Below are 18,843 nucleotides of genomic sequence, written 5' to 3' on the forward strand. Positions count from 1 at the left end.
TAATCATACCATACAAATACGTTATTCTTAGATTCTTTTATTTTTCTTGGCTATCTTTTCATGCCAATAATAAGTCTCTAGATATCAATGGCATGAGTGACGCTGTTACAAACCCGTAGTTCCTTTTTGAGCGAGACGTGTGTCTGGAGGGATCTCAGAATTTTGAAGATGATGAAGACTGTAGCTTACCTTCAGATTTGTTAAGGATGGTAGAACAAGAAGAGAAACAGATTCTACCCCATAAAGAGACAATCGAGAGTGTGGCCTTGGAAGAGGGGAAAGAGGTGAACATTGGAACTTGCATAACTGAGGAAACAAAACGGGACCTTATTGATTTACTGCAAGAGTCCAAAGATATCTTCGCATGGTCATATCAAGACATGCCTAGGCTAAACGCTGATATTGCAGTGCATCGCGTCCCCATAAAAGAAGAGTGCAAGCCTGTTCAACAGAAGCTTAGAATGATGAGACCCGATGTTGCAGTAAAAATAAGAGAAGAGGTCAAGAAACAATTTGATGCCAGGTTCTTGCAAGTTGTTAATTATTCAGAATGGGTAGCCAACGTTGTCCCCGTCCCTAAGAAAGATGGAAAGATGAGGATGTGTGTAGATTACAGGAACTTAAATAAGGCCAACCCAAAGGACAACTTCCCTTGCCTCATGTCGACACTTTGGTCGACAACACGGTAGGCTACTCGCTGTTCTCCTTCATAGATGGTTTCTCTGGGTACAATCAGATAAAGATGCATCCTGAAGATATGGAAAAGACCACATTCATAACCTTATGGGGGACTTTTTGCTATAGAGTGATGCCATTCGGGTTGAAGAATGCAGGGGCAATGTATCAAAGAGCCATGGTAACCTTGTTTCACTACATGATGCATAAGGAAATTGAGGTCTACGTCGATGATATGATTGCAAAATCCCGAATAGAAAATGAGCACATACAGGTTTTGAAGAAATTGTTCCTGAGAATGAGGAAGTTTCACCTAAAGCTCAATCCAATAAAATGTACTTTTGGAGTTAGGTCAGAGAAGCTGCTTGGTTTCATAATCAGCGAAAAGGTAATTGAGGTCGACCTTGACAAAGTCAAGGCTATACAAAAATTGCCTACTAAATTATATCGCCCGATTCATTTCACAGCTGATTGAGAAATATGACCCCATATTTCACCTTCTCAAGAAACACAACCCAGGCGTGTGGGATGATAAATGCCAGAAAACCTTTGACAAGGTTAAACAGTATTTGTCTAATCCCCAGGTGCTAATGCCACCTAGCCCTGGTAGGCCATTGATACTATATTTGACAGTATTTGATAATTCAATGGGATGTGTGCTCGGCCAACACGATGAGACAGGAAAGAAAGAAAGAAAGGGCGACATATTACATCAGTAAGAAATTCACTGAGTGTGAAATAAGATACTCGCCAATTGAAAAACTATGTTGTGCTTTGGTTTGGACTACTTGGAGATTGAGGTAGTACATGTTGTACCATACGACTTAGTTAATCTCGAAATTGGACCCTTTAAAGTACATGATAGAGTCAGCTGCTTTGAGCGGAAGGATGACCCAATGACAAATTCTACTTTCCAAAGTCGATATAGTTTATGTGAACCAGAAGGCTGTGAAAGGGAGTACAATAGTAGATTTTCTAGCCAGCAGAGCTTTAGAAGATTATGAGCCTTTCAACTTTGATTTCCCTAATGAAGATCTAATGTATGTGGCAACTACTGAAGAGGACACTTCAGAAGATCATCCGTGGAAACTAAATTTTAACGGAGTATCAAACGCTGTTGGCAATGGAATTGGGGCAGTCCTGATATCCCTAGATAGAGATCATTATCCATTCACTTGCAAATTGGATTTTGATTGCACAAATAATATGGTAGAGTACGAGGCATGTATCATGAGAATCCATGCAGCCATTGAACGTAAAATCAAGGTGTTAGAGGTGTATAGAGATTCTGCACTTGTGATCTATCAGCTTAAAGGTGAATGGGAAACAATAGACCCAAAGTTGATCAATTATTGTGAGCTAGTTTGGGATTTAATTAAGGTATTTGATGATATCATTTTCTATTATCTCCCGCGAGACGAAAACCATATGGCAGATGTCTTGGCTATGTTAGTTTCTATGATCAGAGTAAATGGACGAGAGAATATGAAGTCGATCCAGATGAGTATTTATGAGGCTCCAGCTCATTGTTGCAATATAGACAACGAAGAGGAAAGAGATGATTAGGATGGAAAAATCATGTATAAAAGGAGGAAAGATCAGGTACTGTTAAGATGTGTTAATGTTGTTGAAGCTAAGAAAATCCTGGAAGAAGTCCATGAGGGTGTCTGTGAACGCATGCCAATGGGTTCACAATGGTCAGGCAAATCATAAGATTTGGGTACTACTGGTCCACAATGGAAGGAGATTGCATCAGCTATGCCAAGAAATGCCATAAGTGCCAAATTTATGGTGACAAGATCCACATGCCTCCTTCAACCCTTCATGTCATTACTTCTTCATGGCTTTTCTCAATGTGGGGTATGAACGTTATTGGGCCAATTTCACCAAAAGCTTCTAATGGGCATCGATTCATTTTTGTGGTCATCGATTACTTCACTAAGTGGGTAGAGGCTGCTTCATATGCCAACGTCACAAAGTCGACAGTCAGCAAGTTCTTGAAGAAGGAGATTATCTGTCAATATGGCATGCCAGAAAGGATCATATCTGACAACGCGTTGAATTTGAATAACAGTATGATAGTAGAGGTCTATAGGCAATTCAAAATTAAGCACCACAACTCGTCACCATATCGCCCAAAAATAAATAGTGCGGTTGAGACAGCTAATAAGAATATCAAAAAAATCGTGGGGAAAATGACTGAGACTTACAAGGATTGGCATGAAAAGTTACCATTTGCTCTTTATGCCTACTCGAATGTCTGTCAGAACTTCTACCGGAGCAATACCTTACTCATTGGTTTATGGGATGGAGACAGTTTTGCCCATTGAAGTCGAAATTCCTTCTCTCCGGGTTTTATCAGAGTTGAAGCTAGACGAAGCAGAATAGCTTCAGTCCCAGTATGATCAGCTGAACTTGATTGAAGAAAAGAGACTGAAGACTATCCGTCATGGTCAAATGTACCAGAGGCGAATGATGCGAGCTTACAACAAAAAGGTTTGCCCCAGAGTATTCTGTGAGGGGGACTTGGTATTGAAACAAATTCTCCCTATGCAAAAAGATTTCAGAGGGAAATTGATGCCAAACTGGGAAGGACCTTACGTGGTAAAGAAGGCTTTTTCTGGAGGAGCACTGATATTAACTGAGATGGATGGTAAGAGCCTGCCTAACCCAGTAAATTCAGATCCAGTCAAGAAGTACTTTGATTAAGAGGTGAAAACCCGTAAAGGGTGCCTAAAAAAATTAAAAACAAACAAAAAACAAAAAAAAAATAAAAAAATGAGAGGTTGAGATGAAAACCCGCAAAGGGCACCTTGAGACCAAAGGGGTTTTGAATTGAAGACCCGAAGAGGGATATTCAAATTTTGACCAAGGATGGGGCAGGTGGTAGTCTTGCTATGCTGGAATTCATGAAAATGAGGTACGCATATCTTGGGGCATCGACAGAATACGTTAGATCTCCTAGGCACATGATAAGCTCAAAATGGTCCTCGTTGAGTTCAGACGGAAGAGCTTAGGCAGCGATATCTAGGGCATTCATTTTTGTTCCCCTCTACCTATTTTTATACTCTGGCAATATTTGCTTCCCTTGTTTAATCTATTCTTCTTAAATCTTGTTCCTAATAAATTTCAATTTTGTCTATCTTTATCTTTATGTTCAAGCGCTTGTATTAAAATAACGGTTAATGGACTAATAATACTTTTACAAAAGAGGTTTCGTATATTACTCTGGAAGTTTTTAAATAGTACAAGAACCTGAAACAAGACTTTTGATTAGAACTTACCCAACTTAGAGGTGGAATATTTGTGTTCAAATTAGGATTATCTCTTCAGATTTTCAGTCAAAGATATTGATTGAATAGGAAAACATGATATTGTGTCAGCCACAGCATAAGAGAGGATCATGTTATTCCTCATTAATGCAAATGTCGGGCATACACATCTGGTCATGATGCCTGGGGAGTGGTGAAATAAGACCGAATTGATGGAAGTTTCTAAGTATTAAGAGGGGGTTTGAAGATGGTACAAATCTTAGGTTCTAGAAGTACAGTAAATTAGACTCTGAAGTTGCAATGAGGCAAGCCGGTTGAGCAAAATGGGTTCCTACAGATTTTGTTGAGAAGTGCTAATTGAGCGAGAAGACAGCATAATACGACAGTGATAAAACTCTGATGAATAACGAGTGATGAAACTTTAAACATTTAAAAAAAGAATCATTTTTATGACATTTCTACATTCATATTACTCATAAAACATTTGGTTAGGAGCATCTGATTCATTTCGATCATAGCATTCTAATCATTTGGCATAAACATAGACATGAAACCGAGTCTACAGGGCATGTTCCCCAGAGGACAATGTAGCGACATTGGTGAAAGTTACAGATCTTATCTCCATGTATCGGCTATGGAGCAGATTGAAAATGGTGAGTCTTTTAGCCACCAACATTATCTCTCTGAGGTAGCAAGAGAGCAGGTTGAAGATACAAGTCTTATCTTCCTAAAGTTGCAGGAAGCAGACTGAAAGTTACAAGTCTTATCTCCATGTATCGGCTATGGAGTAGATTGAAAATGGCGAGTCTTATCTCTATGTATCGGCTATGGAGCAGATTTTAGCCACCAACCTTATCTCTCTGAGGTAGCAAGAGAGCAGGTTGAAGATATAGGTCTTATCTTCCTAAAGTTATAGGAAGTAGACTGAAAGTTACAGATCTTATCTCCATGTATCGGCTATGGAGCAGATCAAAAATGGCGAGTCTTATCTCCATGTATCGGCTATGGAGCAGATTTTAGCCACCAGCCTTATCTCTCTGAGGTAGCAAGAGAGCAGGTTGAAGATACAGGCCTTATCTTCCTGAAGTTGCAGAAAGCAGACTAAAAATTGCAGACCTTATCTCCATGTATCGACTATGGAGTAGATTTAAGCCATCAATTTTAACTCCCTGAAGTTGCAGTGGAGCAAGTTGAAGTCACAAACAGTATCTTTCTGAAGTTGTTGAAAGACTAATTGAAGAAGGACAGTCGAAGATTTGGCAAGACCGGGAAAAATTGGTCCTTTTAGGGTCTTTGCTCCGTTCTCGTTACACAACAACGGGCAAAAAGGGGCAGCTGTAGGACCCAATTTTGGTCGGGGCTACACATATAAAAAATTAAAATTAAAACAGATCATCAAATGAGTCCGTTACAAATAAACCCAAAATAAAACCGGCCCAATTTCATTAAACAAGCCCAATAAAATAGACCCCTAACCCAAAATCAAAGTAGGCCCGGTAGCCCATCTCCTTAACAGTTTTCAGGAAACCCTAGGGGAAGGGTCATTTGCGCCACTGCTGCCACCGTGACAGCTTCTACGCACGCAACACCAGCATCTCCACGCACAACCCCCATGTGCTCCGCTCCACGTTCGCACCCACGCCCTACGTTACCCTTCTTCACCTGCAATTTGAACAAAAAAACAGCAAGAAACCATTTTTATTTAGCTATAAAGCCTTCAAATTTTGTTGGTTATGGGTTTTTTTTCTTGGTTTTTTGAGGGAAATTGTACACGAAATACATATAAAATCAATAGAAAGCAATCAAAATATACTTCAAAGGTGATTTAAGGTATCGTTTTTCTTTCGATTTTATTTCTATTTTTCTTTTATTTTTATCTACTGTGTGTAAACAATATAAGAGAGGGAGACTCACCGCCATACTCACGCTATGGGGAGGGCTTCATTCGTCATTGGATTTTGGGCTGTTAAGGCAGGGAGGAAGGTGAAGGAGTTGAGAGATACTCCAAGGCATTAAGGGTTTTCTTTTAAAAAAAGAACAAAAGTTTTCTTTAAAAGCAAAAAAAGGGGTTTTTAAACTGGTTTAGTTTCAAGTGAAAAATGAAACAGTGTTTTGGGGAGGGGGGGGAAGAGCTTGACCGTGTGTTTTGGCTATGAATGGGGGATTTGCGCAATTAGTCCCCCACTTTCGCACCAGCTTTCGATTGGCCCTATTTGCATTTTATTTGTTTTTTTTTTAAATTTTCCTTGAAATTTCTGTATTGCTGCAATTTAGCCTGCACCTAGGCGCAGCGTTTTTGAGGGCTTGGGGATAATTTCCAGTTAGTCCCTCTCTTTCTCACGCGCATTCAACTTGGATCCTCTTGTTGATGTGATGTTTAGTTTTTAGATCTCAGATTTTATTTTAATCTCAAATTTGTCCCCGTTTTGATTTCTTTGTTTATTACTTTTCTGTTTTATTATTATTTATTTTAAATCTTTCTATATACTATTCATTTCAACTATTTTTCTATTTAATTTCCTTTATGTATATATTATTTATATTAAGCTATTTGTATTTTATATATATTATTTATTCATATATATATTATTTATTATTTATTATATATTATTTATTCATATATATATTATTTATTATTTATTATATATTATTTCTTCATATATATATATATATTGTTTGGTATATCATCTATATTGTTTTATTATTTTTTACACTTATATATATGTAAATATTTCTTATATCATCATTTTTAAGTGTTGTACATTATGTTTTTGTATATATTATTGATTTTATATTATTTTGTGTATATATATTTCTTCTAAGGACCCTATTTTAAATGGTATATTTTATTTATTTTAGATACTTTCATATACAAATACCTTTGTTTTTTTTATATATATAAAATGTTCATTTCATGTATATTATTTATTTAAATTGACAAATACTATGTTATATATTACTTACTTTTTTATAAACATTATTTATTTTGAAATTTCATTTATATATTATTATTTCATATATTATTTTTTTATTTTGATTTATTTGAATTTTCATGTATGTTACCTTAAGATTTTTATATATATTTGTTTGTTGGCATATTGATGATTGCAAATTGCATTTCTTCTAAATCATCTATTGTATTTGTTTTAAAACTTGCCATATGTTTTCCGTGTTAATTTGTTTAGAATTTCTTTAAATTTATTTTTAATTCATTAGCCTTCAAATGTATATTAGCTGTTTTATAATATATGGTATGTCGCCATTGCATGTGCCCTAATTCGTTCCTTTGTGTTTTTTCATTATTTATTCATGTCATATTATTGTTTTTACCCTTAAACAAACCAAAACAAGTGTATTTCGATTCGGTTTTTATAATTGTTTAGTGGAAAAATTTCCAAAACAAAGGCGATGTTAGATGTTTTAGAAATTCGGAAAATCGTGCCCTAACGTGATGGGTTTCGATTTTCTGTTTGTTCAAATAATCGAAGATCCCTTTAAAATTTCATTTGTGTTTTCTAAACTTCAAAACAAGGCAAAGTTCTATGTTTGGAAATTCGAGAAATCGTGCACTAACGTGTTGGGTTTCGATTTTCCGTTTGGCCAAATGATGGAATACCCTTTTAAGATTTCATTGCGTGAGGTGATCTCAGTTTTGGAGGTTTAAAATATCGTATCCTAACGTGCTGGATGTGGTATTTTATTTCTTTGGAACGAGTGAATCTTAAAATCCAATTCGAATTGTTCATACATTTTTAAAGGAATCGTATTTTAATTTTTTCCCCCCTTTCAAATTTTCAACGGTAGGACATTTAATAATCAATCGGTACCAATTTTGGGCGTCACGAGGGTGCTAACCCTTCCTCGTGCGTAATCGACTCCCGAACCCTTTTTTTCAATTTTCATAGACCTAAAATTATTATTTTAATAAATCAAATGTTTTATTAAAATGATCAATCTCAAGGTGATCCGATTACACCTAAAAAAAGGTCGGTGACGACTCCATACCTCGTTTTAAAATCGATCCCCGTTTTTTTCAAACTTTTAAAAATGATTTCGACAGTATCTATATTTTAAAAAGTCTAATTCATACTTGAACTATTAATATATGTATTATTTGGTATCAATATTTTTATAAAATGTCCAATGTAGTACTTGTACTTAAAATGTACAACGTGGCACAGAACTATCAATTTGTGTATTATTTGGTACTTATAATTTCATAAAATGTTCACTATGATACTTATATTTTAAAAATATTTAATATAGTACCTAAACTATCAATCTATATATTATTATGGTAGCTAAAGTTAAAACTTTTATTAAATGCTAAACTAACCAATGAAAATTGAAATGTAAATTTTTTTCAAATCACTAATTTCACATGAATAATATAACATTATATAAAAAGATAAATAAAATAAAAATTTATATTAAATTATAAAAATCAAATAATTAAATTTAAAACAACATATGTCTAACTTTAAAAACACAAACTTTTATCTCAAAATTTCTTCAACTTTTAAACATATTTATATAAACCAAAGTTTCCCAAATTTTATGATTTTTATTTGCCTTGTCGAACTTAGAGGTTAAATAAATTGATTTTGACAATCATTTCAGTTTTTGTTTTATTTATCATTTCATATAATATTATATTATTTATGTGAAATTGATGATTTGAAAAAAAATATGTGGAATTTTATTGGTTAATTTAAAATAAGTGTTAATTCTCGTATAATAATAATACACAAATTGATAATTTAAATACCACATTAAATATTTTCAAAGTATAACTACCACATTGGATATTTTATAAAAATACAAGTAACATATAATACACAAATTGATAGTTTAAGTACCACATTAGATATTTTTAAAGTATAAGAACTACATTAGACATTTTATGAAAGAACAAGTACCAAATAATACATAAATTGATAATTTAAGTATCATATTAGACATTTTCAAAGTACAGATACTACATTAGACATTTTATAAAAATACAATTACAAAATGTGACCTTATTTCATTTAAAAAGGAAAATCCAGAAATTGTTATTCCAAGCCATATAAAAACCGAACCATCCAAAAGTATTATAATACTAGTACAGATTCGCTTTAAGTACGCATCCATACGACTGGTACCGGTACACTAGTCACTATCATCCTAGTCCTCCCTATTGCATGCTACTAAAGAACGATTTCATTTTTGAAACCTAAGAAACAGTTGTTCAAAAATTCTGCATTTCTCGCACAAATTGGATACATTATAAGACACAAAACAAAATCTTAACACAATCAACACAAAAACTCCCTAGGATCTGTGACATAACCGGTCAAAGCCGATGCAGCCGCCGTATACGGAGAAGCAAGATATATCTGGCCTTCCTTGTGCCCCATTCGACCCGGGAAGTTCCTGTTAGTCGTCGAGACACAGACCTGCAGCAAACGCCATTTTCGTGGAAATATATCCATAAATTCTATTCTAAACGGAAAACAACAGATGACAAATTGTATACTCTCAAATGTTTCAAGCCAGGGAAAATATGGCTAATTACCTTGGGCTCGTTCATCCGAGCATATGTGTCTTTAGGACCACCCAAACAAGCGCCGCAACTAGGGCTTGCAGGTGTATCACAACCGGCTTCTTCAAATATCTGCGAGCATGTCTTCCCACCAGATCCAGGCACCGAAAGAGTATATATGTCCATCCAAACCTGCCCAGTTTTACTATGTTAAACATACATTCTTTTATTGTCTACTTTTTTTCTCAATCATATTTGAGAACTGAATGACAGTTTAACATTAATGCAACCAAATCATACCTTTTGCGTTGCAGGGACAAGGAATGTCGGAACTTTGACCTTCTTGCCCTGCAGTTCAAGAAATTAAAGTGTTTAAGCCTAAGAAAGTCGCAACTTAATATCAATTCTTGTAAATAAAATACACGGTAATATTGAAGTTCTTCTGCTCTCTCATCTTAATTCTAACCCTTATCCAAAGGAATCTCAGTCTCAATTTATTCCGGCAAGCATATCAAACAGGACCATATTCTTATTGACTATGTTACTCGAACTAGAGCATTCAAAGATACATGTCTGACTAAATACATTCAATCACTCGGGAACTTTTTTTCATGTATCTTGGGCATTCACAGATACGTGTCCGACTAAATATATTCAATTACCCGAACTTTTTTTCATGTATTTTGGAGGACTTTTGGAGCTTTATATTGCTATACCTATGTCCCAATATGCATCAGATATTAAGTGCCAGATATGTGTATGTCAAACATTGATGCTTAAAAAAAAAAAATGAAGAATCAGAGTAGTATGACTTACTGAAGCTAGAAAGACTTTAGCAGCAGCAAGAAAATCTTCCGTTTTTCCACCAGTACAAGATCCGATATACACTCTGTCGATTTTAACATCTTTGCATTCCCTAGCCAAAGCTCGGTTATCAGGAGAGTGTGGCTGCAAAATATATTTAACAATTTACTCTAAAAAAACATACACAAAAAAGGACAAAGAAGATTAGGGAATCGAAAATCAACTTTCTTGAGATAATAGAGCTAAAGACAGCAGAGGCGGATATCGAAAACAAGAGTTATCACTTGATACAAGCACAAACCTTAGCTACCAAGGGCTCCAATTTCGAGATATCGAATCTGTACTCAGAAAGAAAACTGAAAGACAAGATGAAAATATATAAGTTCATCTTGTTTAGTTCCAAGCATGAAATTACAAGAAAGAACTCGACTAAACTCAAAATTACACCCATTTATCGACTAAGAAAACATGAAAAAGATAAAACCAATATCATATTTCCATTAGAAATATCATTATATATGAGGGAATGTTAACTTAAAGAAGAATGAGACCACCCCTGACCAACCAAAATGAACCAATAGTAGAGAACACCATAAAAATAAGAACTTGATATCTTGATTAACTATTTAATTGTAAAACCCACCTTGCTTGCGCATCACTGTAAACTGGTTCATACGGCACCGTTGTTTTATCCTGTGCAAAGAAAGATATAATCTATCAATGTCTTTGTGCAAGAGTAAATGTCGAACAAAGCAGGGAATTGGAACCAAGTGCACTTGGTTTTACCTCAAGGTACTTAAATGTAGTACTGTCAGCGGGAACAACACCATTCTTTCCACCAGCTTCAACAACCATATTGCATAAGGTCATCCGTTCTTCCATCTACAGAAAAACAACAAACTGGAAAAATTAAGTTCATGATTTCTTCCAGCAAGAAAATAATTAACAAAGAAGATTTTTAAAGGGCTGAATCATATAACAGAGATAAATTATTTAAAGTTCACTTACATTTAAACTTTCCACAGTTGTTCCCACAAACTCCATTGATTTATATGTAGCACCAGATACAGATATTTCACCAATGATCTGCAAAATGGCAACCATTTAATTCGAAACAGAACAGAAAGTTATACTCATTCTATGACCCTATGTTACTTGGACAAGGGTGTAAATATCAAACACAATGGGTATATGTCCTACAAGGGTATGTTCAATTTTAATTTTCAAGATTTCCATGTATTTGAAGATCCACTAGAGGATCATATCCTCGTATCCATGTTTGGATATGCATCTAACATAAATGTTAGACATGGATACTTCAAAAATTGAAGAGTCAAAGCAACATAGCAATGACATACTAATATAACACAACGAAGAGTTATATCCCCCATGAGAACACAGTTATGCTTCAAGCATATCAAAATGGAAAATTGCCACAAAACATCTGATCTTACCTGCAAAATCAAATCCTTTGCAAGCAAATAATGAGGCATTTCACCATCCATCACAAATCTCAAAGTCGATGGCACCTGCAATAAAGCTTGTAAGAAAACCATATATAAGTTTTGATACTTGGACTCAGGTGTGAGTGTCCAATACAAGTATGTGCCCAACACGGAGTATGTTTAATTTTATTACAAGGTTTTCAATGTGGATCCTTGAGGGCCATATACCCATACTCATGTTAGGATATGTATCAGATAAGGGTGTTGGAGACAGGTTCTTCAAGAAAAATAAAGGGTCAGAATAACTTAGAATTTAAGTACTAAACCACCTAATCAATTCACAAGAAAAGGCTAAGATAGCCGTCAGTTCAAATTCCACACACATGAAGTAAACCCACTCATCAAGCCATTAAAACTTCTGGGTGCTAAGGAGAGCTAGAACCTCAAAACCTCTCATTCGGTAAAAAATGGTCAATAATTCTATGGGGAAGCATGACACTAAGAAGTAAATACAAAAGTCCAATTAATGGAAGACATAAACAATGATATCAAAGAAAGAAAATTTTACAAAGTTATAACACTCATAGGATACCAAATGAATCAAAGAACGTGGAAAACAAGATTTGGGCACATTTAATCAAGTGGAACATTAAGGCATTATTGATGAACCTTTAGAAGAACCTTCCCAGTGCCCAATACAAAACCTGCATCCGTATTTCCAATTCCTGTAGCAAATTGACCGAATGCTCCTGCGGTACATGTGTGAGAATCTGTTCCCAACAAAACCTGAAGGCACCAATAAAGAACTTAAGAGCAGTTCGTGAACATAAATCATAAGTTAAATTTTACAAATCGGCAATTCTGGTAAAGAATTGATACCTCTCCAGGCCTACAGTGACCTTCTTGGGCAAGTGCAACATGGCATACACCTTTGTAATCCGGGTTTGCCTACAATGTTATGAATTGGAATTCGGCTTTATGTCAATAAACAGAGAATATACCACGAGTTCATACGAAACAAATTACAAAATAAAGAGCACCATACCTTGAAATTACTAAGATCTTTAATATCGTAAAAGTACTTTATATTTTGCTCGCCACAAAAATCCCTCAAAATATCCACATTACGATTTGCACGTTCATCACTAGTGAATATATAATGGTCAGGTATGATAACAATCTTTTCATGGTCCCAAACCTTCAATAGCAAAATTCCGATACATGGACAGTCAGTGAATTCAGCCACTGGAACTGACTACCAATGCAATACTTAAATTACCAAGCTAAAGGAAATTCGAAGTATTTTATTAGAAAAGTAAATAAAAGAAACCACCAAAATCAGTTTCCAATCTCTAAGAATATCAATTAAAAAGAAACTTACAGCATTGTGTTATGCGCCTTGGCCTAAGATCTAGTCACAGGTCTAGACGAGAAAGTATTCTTGCTTCGACCTATGGTTATTCAAAGGCAGATTCGTCTTTGACTGAACTCCCTTCCCAAACTAACGTTTGTGATAAAAAATAAACTCCTCCCTTTGTTTCATATTGGCAGCCTTTTTATAGGCTGGTAATTACAAAGGAAAATACTAATTTAAAGTCCTAATAGAATTCCTAATTTAAAGTTTATAAGGAAATAGAAAACCTAGTAAAACTAAAATTCCTAAAGAAATTAAATAAATGTAAAACTCTAATTCCTATTCCTCCGTTGATATTGTTTTCCAATAAAAACATCTATATCATTACTCCCCCTCTCGGAGTTGAGCTTGTCCTCAAGCTCAAATTCAGGATAAGCTGCTCGAAAATTATCAATTGGTTCCCAAGTGGCATCTTCTTGAGGACATCCTGCCCATTGCACTAATAGTTCCCGCAGACCTCGATTAAGCCTGGTATTAATAATAGCTTGTGGAGTAGGCAAGGCCTTGCCATCATATACTAAGGGCAAGTCTCCTACCGCATCTGGTTGAGGTCCCTTGTATTCTTTGAGGAAAGAAACATGGAATACATCATGTATTCTGCTGCCTGTAGGTAATTCAAGCTGATAGGCCACTGATCCTATTTTGTTCAAGACTTTAAAAAGACCAAAATATTTTGGCAATAACTTGTGATGCTTCTGTTTAGTTATCGTCAATTGTCGATACTATTGAAGCCGTAACCAAACCCAATCTCCGACTTTAAAATTCAACTCTCTATGCCCCAAATCATAAGTGGCTTTCATTCGTTGGGTAATTGCAAAACTGGGGCTGCTGAAAGAGAATTTTTTAATTGAGTGAAAACAACATCAGCTTCCTTAGTCCAGTTGAAGGCATTTTTCTTTAGAAGAGATGTTAAGGGTGCAGCCACTTGTCCATAATTCTTGATGAATTTTCTGTAATATCCTGCCAACCCAAGAAAGCCTCGTAGAACCTTGGTAGTTTTAGGAGTTGGCCAATCGGTGACATCTTTAATTTTAGTGTGATCAACCTCGACCCCTTCACCATGGATGACATAACCGAGGTAGGTTACCTGAGACTCTCCAAAGAAACACTTGGATTTCTTTAAGAACAACATATTATCCCGCAAGAATTCAAAAACTAATCTTACATGATGCATATGTTCAGTCCATGTTTTGTTATAAATTAATATGTCATCAAAGAAGACTAAAACAAACTTACGCAAGTAAGGGCGAAAAACGTCATTCATCAAACTCTGAAATGTGGAAGGGGCATTGGTAAGCCCGAATGGCATGACAAGAAACTCAAAGTGTCCATGTTGGGTTCGGAAGGCTGTCTTTTCCACATCAGTGGTTGCCATTCTAATTTGAAAATATCCCGACCGTAAATCCAATTTTGTAAAATATTTTGCCCCATGAAGTTCGTCCAATAATTCATCCACGACAGGAATCGGATATTTGTCTTTAACAGTGCAAGCATTAAGCTCCCGATAATCGATGCAAAAACGTCATGACCCGTTATGCTTCTTTACTAATAGTACTGGAGAAAAGAATGGTGATCTACTGGGTCGAATGATTCCTTGTTGTAACATTTGATCACACTGCTTCTCAATCTCATCCTTTTGAAAATGTGGATATCGATAAGGCCTGACTACAATTGGTCCCGTTCCTGGTTTGAGAGTTATACGATGGTTACATTTGCAGTTAGGAGGTAACCCAGATGGTTCTTGGAATAAATGCGCAAATTCTACCAGTAATTTATCTAATACTATATTAGTTAAATCCTGTCCCTGTATCAAACTAAGTCGTGGAACTTCCTCTGGGTGCTGCCCTTGCCAGAGTATCTTCTTCTTGTTTACTGCAAATTGCATAGTTAAGGAGCTGAAATCCCATAAAATTGAACCAAGGGTACACAACCATTTAACCCCAAAAATCATATCAAACCCTTCTACTGGTATTGTATAAAAATCAGCTTGAAAGTTGTTATTGGCCATAACGAACTGTACTGATTTACAAATGCCAATGCTAGGAACCCGTTCTCCGTTTGCCACACATACTTGCAACCCCGATTTCTTTTGTATTTTTAGTCCCAATCTTGGCACTAGACCTTCACGTAGAAAGTTATGTGTACTGCCTGAATCAACGAGAACTAACACTGTTTTCCCTGACACCTTTGCTGGTAGTTGCATAGTAGATGAATTGCAAGTTCCTCTAATGGCATGTAAGGAAATTTCAAGATCATCTACCTCATCATCTTGCTCATCTTCAATATCTGGTACTTCTATCCAAAATAGCCTTTTACATTTGTGCCCCATGGAGTAAGACTCGTAAAATTATAACACAATCCCTTGGCCCTTCTCTCCGCCATCTCTGCTCGTGTCAATCTTTTGATAAATGGTGCGGAAGAACCTATTTTGCTGTTATTCCCTATTGGTTTCATTGTTTGTCCTCCTCCCTTTGCAAAGCTCTTAGTTATTGGAGAAATTGAAGTGCTGCCAGCGTTTTGGAAAGCTGACCAGTTTAGATTGGTTTGAGATAACATCTTGGAAGAGACTTTTTGTTTACGTTCCAAAGCTCGAGCCATATTCATTGCAACTCCAAGGTTTCCCGGTTGTTGCATCTCGATATCAATTCTAAGTTCCTCTACCAATCCGTGAGAAAAGGTTTACTTGTTGTCGAGGTTTAAGATCGATAGTCCTAGCCGGTAGTGATTGAAATTGGCGTTGATATTCTTCTACCGTCCCAGTTTGTCTTAAGTTTGCAAGTTCCCCCAAGGGGTTATTACTCATAGGTGGCCCAAACCTGACATGACAACACTCTCTAAAGCGCTCCCAATCCAGATTTGCCTCCTCTTCCTCGATTTGATCAAACCACAATTCTGCTTCTCCTAAAAGATGGAATGAAGCTAAGCCGACTTTGTCTTCTTCGTTGGTCCGCTGATTGCCAAAAAAATTTTTGCATCTTTTTAACCATCCTAAAGGATCTCCAACACCATCATAAGTGGAAAATTCCATCTTGGAGTATCTTGGCACCATGCCCACACCGTGTCGCGAATCTGAATTTTTTTTCTTGCCTCCACTGCTGCCTTGTTCTTCATTATTTTTTTCTGAATTCCCTTTCGTTGTCTTTTGGACCGAAAGAGATAAGATTGCCATCTGCTCCTCTAATGCTTGTTGCCTTGTAGCCATTTGTTCCATGAATGCCACCAGCTTGGCTGTCAAAGTTTTTTCGTCACCCATGACAACTGACTCTGATACCAAGTTGTTATGCGCCTTGGCGTAAGATCTAGTCATAGGTCTAGACGAGAAAGTATCCTTGCTTCGACCTATGGTTACTCAAAGGCAGATTCGTCTTTGACTGAACCCCTTTCCCAAACTAATGTTTGTGATAAAAAATAAACTCCTCCCTTTGTTTCATATTGGGAGCCTTTTTATAGGCTGATAATTACAAAGGAAAATCCTAATCTAATTCCTAATTTAAAGTCCTAATAGAATTCCTAATTTAAAGTTTATAAGGAAATAGAAAAATTAGTAAAACTAAAACTCCTAAAGAAATTAAATAAATGTAAAACTCTAATTCCTATTCCTCCGTTGATATTGTTTTCCAATGAAAACATCTATATCACATTGACATAGCTACTGTTAATGAATCGCAAAATTTCATTTCAAAATGCTATTAAAAAAAGGGTAATTAAATTCCAAAATAAATCACCAAGATTAAGACCTCAATTATATGCCAAAAGATAAGCTAAGTGAAAATAAAACAAAAATACAAAATTAAGCCCACCAATCGAATACCTTTGCCTTTTCACCAAATTCTTTCTTGAAGATACCAATGGAACCCGGACCACAAACATCATGAGTCATCAAGATATCAACATTAACCCAAACATTATCACCTGGACTCAACTGTTGTTTCTCAGAGGCTCTTGCAAGAATCTTCTCCGTCATTGTCATTCCTGTCTTCACCTGGAAAATGGGGATTTGAGGATTTCAAAAAATAGGTGGAAGTTGTAATGATAAAAAAATTCATGATTATTTCTCTTTCTCAAACTCATTGATTTGCTGGATGACTATCTAGTAGTAAATTTGAAACTCTAATAGATGTTTGGGAATTTGGAATTCATGTTTTTATATCTTTCAAATATAAAATCCTGTTGAATCTCAACTGATTTAACATAATCTATACATATTCTCTCACACTTGATACAACAAATGAAATGATTAGGTAGTTTTTGGAAACTTAGATATCGAAAAATGGATTTTGATTCCGCAAATAGTATAACTTGTATGATAAAACACATACAAATGTAGCATTCACCATTATTTTCTCATGGATTTGTTGGATGCCATTTATCACAGAGTCTGATGAATTTAGAACTCCAAAATTTTCTGGAATTTGGAATTCATGTGTTTTATACATGTCAAAATCATATTGAATCTCAATTAACCCATACACAGTTTATACATATCTTCTTAACAATTATGTAACAAATAAAACCCAAACCCAGATTTTTCAAATTCATGTTCCAAATACAGCATTTAACAATCAATAAAAATGAAATCAACAAAAAAAAAAAGATAAAAGGAACTGACAGAGCCAGTGGTATATGTTTTACGCTCAGATTGGTGGGGTGCCATGACTGAGACGATTTTCTTCGAAACTTGTTTCTTACATTTATGAAAAGCAATCTGAGATTCCAAACAAAACCAAGGAAAAGGGGGGTTTTGTTAATTAATCAAAAGAATCAAACAACAATCAAAATCAAGAACATGGGGGTGATGGAAATCACTGACCTTCTTGAGGAAAGAAGAAGTAGGAGAGGAAACCAAAGACGATGCCATAAGATTTCAGCTCTTCAAGTAAATAAACAGCAGAAATGTAAAAATAAAAAAAAAATGGATAAAGGAAACACAAAAGTGAAGAGCAATGGAAGCAGGGCAATGCAGAGCAAAGTATACGTGGAGGAGATGCTGCAGGAGAAGGGTGGCAACTGGCAATGGCGTGTGGTCATTAGTTAATTTATTCAAATGGGTCCCAACCACTTAAAATTTGAGTCCTTTCTTTCTCTTTTCCAGCAAAAACCAAATTCGGAGACATTAGGAAAGCACTTAATAATTGGCTTATATACTTATTAATTAGTGAGCCTCGTAATCTCATTCTACTTCAATTTTGAAACACTTAAAAATTCCTTGTAATAAAATTTAAATTACATTTTGCTACTAAAAAAAATAAATTAGTTATTATAAATTATATTAAAGAACAAATTGAGTCTTTTGTTAAATATTAGTCTTTGTACATTCGAGTAAAGTACACATAACATGCCGCTTATAATTGTCTAGTTATTCTGTCAGCCATACCCGTTTTTAACAATTAAAGTAGATGAATTTTTTAATAGAAACAGTAAATTTACTCTTTGATCTAATGTACAGTAACTAATTTGCACATTTTTTTAAGTAAAAAGGCCAAACTACAATTTAACTTTTAGTACAAGATTTTTCATGGTACTTCTATTATCCCGTTTGCATTTTCCAATTTTGAGAAAAAGATAAGAATTAGAGTTATTACAAACAACTACCAATTACCCTATGCATGATTTTGAAGTCAAAAGCACTTTTAAAACTATAAACAATGTTAAATAAATGGTTTTGGAGCTAAAAGTGTTTTTGAACTCAAACATAAAAGCACATTTTTT

At 35.3% G+C, this 18,843-nt stretch overlaps 1 protein-coding gene across 2 annotated transcripts; it reads right to left on the minus strand.

Moving 5' to 3' along the window:
* Positions 1 to 8,968: 8,968 nt before the first annotated feature.
* On the minus strand, positions 8,969 to 18,240 carry LOC108457374 (3-isopropylmalate dehydratase large subunit, chloroplastic-like). 2 transcript variants are annotated; one of them, XM_053018709.1, is made up of 16 exons: positions 18,110 to 18,240; positions 17,945 to 18,004; positions 17,744 to 17,839; positions 16,946 to 17,116; positions 12,766 to 12,918; positions 12,600 to 12,668; positions 12,390 to 12,506; positions 11,730 to 11,804; positions 11,284 to 11,361; positions 11,062 to 11,157; positions 10,919 to 10,968; positions 10,577 to 10,631; positions 10,288 to 10,419; positions 9,772 to 9,819; positions 9,505 to 9,663; positions 8,969 to 9,385 (listed from the first exon to the last, which is right to left on the minus strand). In XM_053018709.1, exons 2-16 carry the CDS (start codon positions 17,990 to 17,992, stop codon positions 9,245 to 9,247), a joined length of 1,488 nt encoding a protein of 495 aa, XP_052874669.1. In that variant the 5' UTR covers positions 17,993 to 18,004; positions 18,110 to 18,240; the 3' UTR covers positions 8,969 to 9,244. The 2 variants fall into 2 exon arrangements, with proteins under 2 accessions (XP_052874669.1, XP_017611886.1); XM_017756397.2 differs by having other exon boundaries at positions 17,945 to 18,240.
* Positions 18,241 to 18,843: the final 603 nt, after the last annotated feature.

Source organism: Gossypium arboreum, chromosome 9 (assembly GCF_025698485.1).
Source record: "Gossypium arboreum isolate Shixiya-1 chromosome 9, ASM2569848v2, whole genome shotgun sequence".
Taxonomy (NCBI): domain Eukaryota; kingdom Viridiplantae; phylum Streptophyta; class Magnoliopsida; order Malvales; family Malvaceae; genus Gossypium; species Gossypium arboreum.